This window comes from Arachis ipaensis, chromosome B01, assembly GCF_000816755.2.
Source record: "Arachis ipaensis cultivar K30076 chromosome B01, Araip1.1, whole genome shotgun sequence".
NCBI lineage: Eukaryota > Viridiplantae > Streptophyta > Magnoliopsida > Fabales > Fabaceae > Arachis > Arachis ipaensis.
In genome coordinates this window covers 98001347-98008262 of record NC_029785.2, presented here as the reverse complement: position 1 = coordinate 98008262, position 6916 = coordinate 98001347, and the positions used below count along the sequence as shown (strand labels likewise).

Sequence of the window (6916 nt, the reverse complement as noted above, 5' to 3'; positions counted from 1 at the left end):
GACAGAAATTAGTGAACGAACTAGGGCAACATAGTTAGTCCTTGAGTTGCGACTAGGGTTAGGTATTATATGAAAAGTTACACTGTTTCAGTATAGACTTAATGAACCTATACTTGGGACAGGCGAACTATTCATACCGAAATTTACATAAACTTTAAATACATACATTAAGCAGAGAAATCAGAGCAGAGTAGAGAAACACAGAAAACAGAGTAACCAGAGTAAAGTAAAGAGATAAAGAGAAAAAAAGTAATATAGATACAAATGAAAATGATCTACTTCTTTATGTTTCTCTACTTGTATGCTATTTCTGTGTTTTATTTTCTTGTATTCTTTTGTTTGTGTTCTGCTTTTTGTTGTCTCTACTTTCTCTTTCTATCTTTATCTTCTATTTACTGCTTCGCTATATTATGTTACTCATCTACTAATCGACCCCAAATAAATGAACGTAACTAATAACCCCGACCCTACTAAGAACTCCCAAGTTCTTACCCCTTCTCTCTCCCTTCCCCCTTCAGATGGAAGTAAGAGTACCTCACCATAGTCCGCTGATGACCATTCGCAAGAAGAGGATTCTGCTCTAGATAGTCTTCTGAGTCTAGGGTGAGTATTGTTCTCTGTTTATATGTATATACTGTGAGACCAGCCAACGTCTGCACCCCGTTCGTATGCGGACTTTAACCTAAATCCTGTGTACGAGATTCCTGTTGTGTGGCTACTTCATGAGGTACCAGAGAGACGTCCTGTAGAAAAGTCTGATCATGCAGAGGAGTAGCAGATGGTGTTCTATCTTTTGATGACGTTCCACTTGACTTGAGTTGTGAAGACTTAGAACGTACTTTCCCTCGCTTTAGTAGTTTAGAGGGACTAGGTGAGTATAGGGTCTAGGCTAGCCTGGGTGCCAGCTTAGGGACTTCTTAAACAGGTCAGGACCTGGGAAGTTGTATGTATGTATATGTATATAGTTATTATCTAGCTATATTTAAGGGTGTTCTAACTAAAGGTCTATACTCTAACAAAGGCTGGATCACTAAATGTTGCTCGCTACTTGTGATGTATTTATGTGTAGTTGTTTATAACTGTTTTATCTGTTATTACTTGTGAATTGATTATGAGTGATTCCGCCTATTAATCCAAACGTTTTCAAAAAAAAAAAACCTCGCAAATTAACTACGCTTTTAACAACGAATCAGGCTCATATGATAAATAATAGATAATAATTAGGAAGACAAATTGGTAGCGCTCAGTTTTCGGTATGATCTAGACATATTGAAAATTGGGTCGTTACACCTCCAACCAAATTGAACCAAAGCTAACCGGACCCATCCTTTTTCAAATTTATTTTTTATTCAAGGCCAAATAAAAATCACCCCATTTCATTGAAAGCAAGCAAAACCCAATTGACATCACTCAAAGGTACAAGGATCAGTTAGATTAGGATTTTCATTTGAATTTTAATTTGTTTTCAATTTCATTTTCATTTTCACTTTGTAAAGCCTATATAAGGCATCATTTTCATTTTTGTAAAGAAGGCTGGCTCTGCTAGAGAGCATTAGGAGTAGGGTAGAATAGAAAGTTCCCTTGTATACACTTTTAATTTTTCTGCACTGTTACATTCCAAGTCTTGAATTCAGTTTATGCAAATTTCACTTTCTACAATTCTCAGCTCCAATTTTCTTCTCTGCAATTTTATTTTCTGCAACTTTACATTTGAAATTGTTGAGATCCAAATTTACTCTTCCTGCAATTCTGAGCAATTCTCTTCTTCTGCAATTTCACATTCACATTGAGCTTGATTTACTTTCCTGCACATTTATATTTTCTACAATTGTTCCAATTAATTGATCTATTGCTTTCTTTAATTTCCAGCACCCAGCCCCCTTTACATTTCATGAAATTTACCTTTCTTGTCATTTAAGATTCTGTCAATTTACTTTTCTTGCTCTTTAAGCTTCTGCCAATTTAAGCTTCTGTCTACTTTACTTTCTGCAATTTACAATTCATTGCAATTTACATTCTGTTGCTTCAATTTCACTCAATTCACCAATGTTAGCTTGACTAAACTAATCACCCACTAAAGTTGCTTGATCCATCAATCCTGTGGGATCGACCTCACTCTAAGTGAGTTTTACTACTTGATGCGACCCGGTACACTTGCCGGTGAGTTTAGGTATGAAATTCTGATTTCAACCCATCAGGCCTTATAATTGACACGAGTCCATCAACTTAGCTATTACTTGTAGTAACGGAGCCTAGTCTCCTCCTAGAGCTTTTCACATATTTTGTATCAGGCATATAAAGTCCAACTTCTTGAGGAAGTTCAAGGCTCCGTACCTACAGAAGCTTATCGTCAACATAGGTAAAGTTGAATACAAGAAAATTTGTTATTGTTACAGATTCTATTATAATGCATGGTTTTTATTAGGAGGTCTTTTGTTTATCATAGGATATTCAAGGATAGCTCGCGAGTACAAGATGCATTATCAGCGATTACACGAATGGGGTGAGGCTTACACTAACTGGCTGAACCGGATCCCACGTGAACAGTATGCTTTGGCAGTAGAAATAACCGAATGCTGATGGATGTCAGCAAGAATCATTCCTGGCTCAATGCGATCAACTGCATAAGCCTCCCAAACAAACTGAACATATTGAAATTAAAAAAGGATTACACACCAGATAATAATACAGCTAAACAAAAATAGATAATAGTTGAATACAACATACATGTGCTTCTTGCAGATCATCCAACGACCTCCTAAAGTGAGTAAGAGAATGATATTTGTAAGGCCGATTAGCACGATCCCAATTACGCTAGCTGACATTAAACCATCCGTTAATTAAACTGTTATCATAAAAATCAAAATAAAATGTGCTACACTTTTTCAAAGCAGATAGTGATTAATTTTACCTGTTTGCAATCGGAAAGACTTGAGGATTGCTGGGAATCGGTGATAGAAATGGTAGATGGATCCAAGCCCAGGTAAGTAGAAGTGTCAGTGGACCATCGATCTCCTTGTAGTCGATACGAGTGACCCTACGCAATGCTCTATACAAGTACGTCAGACATGCCGATCCCAACTAAATTTTATGATCCCACTGAAGTTACGAAGCAACGGCAGAAATTTTCAGTGCACCGCTGTCTCAGACTTGTCTCCAAACAGAATGGTCCCAAATAATATTATGTGGCACTTTATGTACTTCTGAATTTGAATATCATTATCCAACTCTAAATGATCCTTCAGTCCCCGAAATCACATCAACTTTATGAAGCTTCCTCTACAATATGTCTTCCTAGGTGCAACACCAAATTGATACAAGCATTCGACCTCTAAAGCCTCATAATTACTTAGAGTCGGTCCTGTAACTGGAAGACCGTTTGTTAGAAGACCAAGAATTATCGCCATATCCTCTAATGTCACAACACACTCACCAATTGAAAAATTAATTTAATCATTATTCAAAAACCTTCAAAATTTATTTTATTTTACTGTTGGCTTTTAACAATTAATAACAATATTAATATTAATACATACCTACAATCCACTTAATAATAATTGCTACAATAAATTAATTTTTAATGTTATTATTATTATTTAGATTAAATCAAATTATTTGATAATAAAAAATTTACATAATTAAGATAATTAAAAAATTCTGAATGATTAACTTCTTTTATTTATGGTCTTCTTGACATTGTTGATTTTTGTTTTTCCTTGCAGCAGCTTCTTTTTAAATTTTTACAGCTTCCATGAAAAAAGAGAAGAAAAAAAATGTGGGGTTGAGTATAATCAAGAGTGAAGAGTGAACAAGTGAGACCGAAAGGAATGAATGGATACGTTAGTTAGTTTTAAAGTGGGTCTATGGACTAAGAGGCTGCATGCAAGATGCGTGGACATTAATATACAAATTGGACCGTCCAATTTGTATACTTTCAAATTCTGTAATCGGACCGTTCGATTATTCCCTCTTAAATCGGACCGTCCGATTTTTTCATCGCAGCTACCACACTTTCGTACAATACGCCAGACCCCAATAACTCAGCTATACACCATACTTACCTCCATTTCAAAATTAAATAAGTATCTCAGAAGTCAGAACCTGTACATAATTATAAAAAAGTAAAAAAGAAACAGAAGAAATGTGGCCTGAGGCCCTGATATTGATTTTGGCGTTTTTTCCCCCGCCGAATAAAGACTGCAGCAACAAACAGAGGATAATACAATATTGACAAATTAAAAGAGAACTCTCTCTCTCTCTCTCTCTCTCCATGCTGATGATGAGCTGATCCACTCACTTCATTTCATCCTCATCTCTTGTTCCTTCCAATAATACCACGTAACAATTATAATCACTATTTTTGGTGCCTCTACTTTTATTTCTTTTTCTCCTATTATTTCTTAACTCTATGCTATATTATAGGAATCGAACCCTAGGATAGGCTCATAGGAGGAAGCAGCAGCTGCAGACAAGCATGGCTACCCAGTCTCCCACTCAAAATCAAAATCAAGGTTCTTCTATCTTCTCAATTCTCCTTTTCTTATTCCTTTTTGATATATGTGTTTTGTAGTAATAATAACAACTGTGTTTTGTATGTTATGGTATGACATCCATTACTTAGCTTTCCCCCCACTATATGATTGAATTTGAGCACAATTTCACTTCTTTTATCGTTCCAAATATCATGTTATGTTCATATGTAACTGTCGTTTTTGCTATACTGCTATGAATTTTGGATGTGCTAGCAGAATTTTCAGGTAAAATTGTATAGACTCTATTGATAACTTGACATTTGCGTGATACATTTCATTTTGCCGATTTTGACATTTTTTAGGTGCTGAAAGTGCGGAACCAGCAGCAAATGTGGATCAGCAGGGTGCCACAGAGGAACCTGTCAAACAGAGCTCCACGCCTTTGGTTTTTGTAAATTCGGAGCCGATGAGGGAAGAACAAGTTCAGAATGCTGTGAAATTTCTGTCACACCCCAAAGTTAAAGGCTCTCCTGTCATGTACAGGCGATCCTTTTTGGAAAGGAAGGGCCTTACCAAGGAGGAGATAGATGAAGCCTTTCGGCGTGTGCCAGTGAGCTACTGTTTATATATGTTGCTTAAGTTTTTCTGGATTGCCCTTTTACTTGTTCATCTGCAACTAACTATATGTACTTGTTCACATCTGGCACCAATTGCAGGATTCAGCTCCGACTGTGCAGACAGGTGGTGTCACTCAAGGTGAATTATACCGTGTTGAAGTTACTATATGGTTTTCTTTGTTTTCTTATAATTTTTTGGGTCGAGTTGAACCACAATAGAAAGTTTATTCACACTTCAGTTATATTTTGAAAATGGCTTATTGTTAATATAGATGGACAAGTAAAATCTTCATCGAACATTCAACAACAGGCCCAACCACAAGCTTTGCAACCTGGTCTACCTGCCTCTGCTGGAGTTAATACTTCATCAGCAACCTTGTCCCGCTCCAGATTTCACTGGTCCCATGCCCTTATTGCAATTGGAGTATTGGCTGCTTCAGGTGCTGGAACAGCTATAGTAGTTAAGGTACTATCACCGTCCAATCATCATGATGCAATCTAGATTGGTATCTTATTAAAAAGAATACTGTGTTAAGGTTTTTATTGATGTGGCTATCTTATGAAAGCAAGTTTTATTACGATGTGGTTTTATCCACTGAACTTTGAAGTGTGCTCCTTGCAGAATTCCATTCTTCCTCGCTTGAAATCCTGGATACGCAAAGTTGTCGTAGAAGAAGATGATGAAGAATTAAAGAAATTAGACAGAAAACCGACACTGGTGGAGGAAGCTGCACAAGCTGCAAAGTCTGCTGCGGCTGCAGCTGCAGATGTTGCAAAAGCTAGCCAAGATATGCTGATTTCAAAAGAGGAAGGTTGGTATAATGGACGGATGACCTTTAATATGCACACTGTGTAATCCTTTTATTACTATTTTAAACTTTCCTAGTTTTCTCCAGAATGGTTTATTTCTGAGAAGTGACTGTGGTTGTTTCTGCATGTTTTATACTTTGCAGAGAGAAAACACTTTGTGGAAGTTGTGAGTCTTTTAGATATGCAAGTACAGGAAATGAAGTCAATGACTAATGCATTAAGACGAATAGAAGGTAATTGGGCATTCCCATTTAATCTATTTAGCTAAGATGAAAATTTCAGGCATTCAGATTTCAATTTGCAATAGCCCCTTGTATATTTGTCAAAAATGTGGCGGTTGGGTAATTGAGGAACATTTATATTCTTTTATTCCTTAAGAGTGAAACATGTTTTATGTGCGTTCTGTCCATCCTACTGTAATTTTTGCTTTGTGATTGTTGGAAATCGTACATAATCCCTTGACTTGGACTGATATCATTTCAGGCTTCCTGATAGATTTAGTGGCTTTTTATGTTTATGTTCTAAGACATTTGTGCTGTAAATTTGTGGGAGTTACTTAGAATTTTAGGTTCTTATTGAATATTTTCTTTGCCAAATAATGGGAGAAAATATAGCTACTGATGGGGAATTTTTCCTTTTAGCACAAGAAGATCTCCGAGTCACTCAAACTAATACAAAGGTACTTAGAACAGCAATGTGTTTCATCCTTAATGAAACTGTGGCTTACGTTTTCTCTGATTCTCGTTGAGTTGTCTAAAATAAGTTGGCTTTTGATGACCGTAACCTTTCATAATAAATGCAGCAACTGATTGTCAATGGCAAGGCTGATTATGACTTGCATTCAGGTTGTTATATTAATTAAATATCAAGTAAATTGATCTTACTTTTGGAATGATAACCTATAATTAGAATGTGATGTGCAGTGAGATCTACATCCCCACCTGTATCATACGAACCACCGAGTTCTCTTCATCCAAAGTCATATATGGAGGTAGTGATTATTTTGCTTTTGCACCT

At 36.3% G+C, this 6916-nt stretch overlaps 1 protein-coding gene across 7 annotated transcripts in view; it reads left to right on the top strand.

The window, feature by feature from the left end:
• Positions 4162-6916, top strand: part of LOC107632213 (peroxisomal membrane protein PEX14) — a 4396-nt gene continuing 1641 nt past the window's right edge. For 2 of the 7 annotated variants that reach the window (XR_002362260.1, XM_021122800.1), the window contains exons 1-10: positions 4162-4338; positions 4423-4511; positions 4835-5082; positions 5189-5228; positions 5362-5555; positions 5712-5901; positions 6043-6132; positions 6541-6578; positions 6702-6744; positions 6823-6890. Coding sequence is in view for 6 of the 7 variants with exons in the window: in XM_021122800.1 (XP_020978459.1) it covers positions 4475-4511; positions 4835-5082; positions 5189-5228; positions 5362-5555; positions 5712-5901; positions 6043-6132; positions 6541-6578; positions 6702-6744; positions 6823-6890 (948 nt within the window). In the remaining variant the exon portion in view is untranslated. The remainder of the gene's footprint in view (positions 4339-4422; positions 4512-4834; positions 5083-5188; positions 5229-5361; positions 5556-5711; positions 5902-6042; positions 6133-6540; positions 6579-6701; positions 6745-6822; positions 6891-6916) is intronic. The other 5 variants (XM_016335934.2, XM_016335926.2, XM_016335918.2 and 2 more) reach the window with 5 other exon arrangements.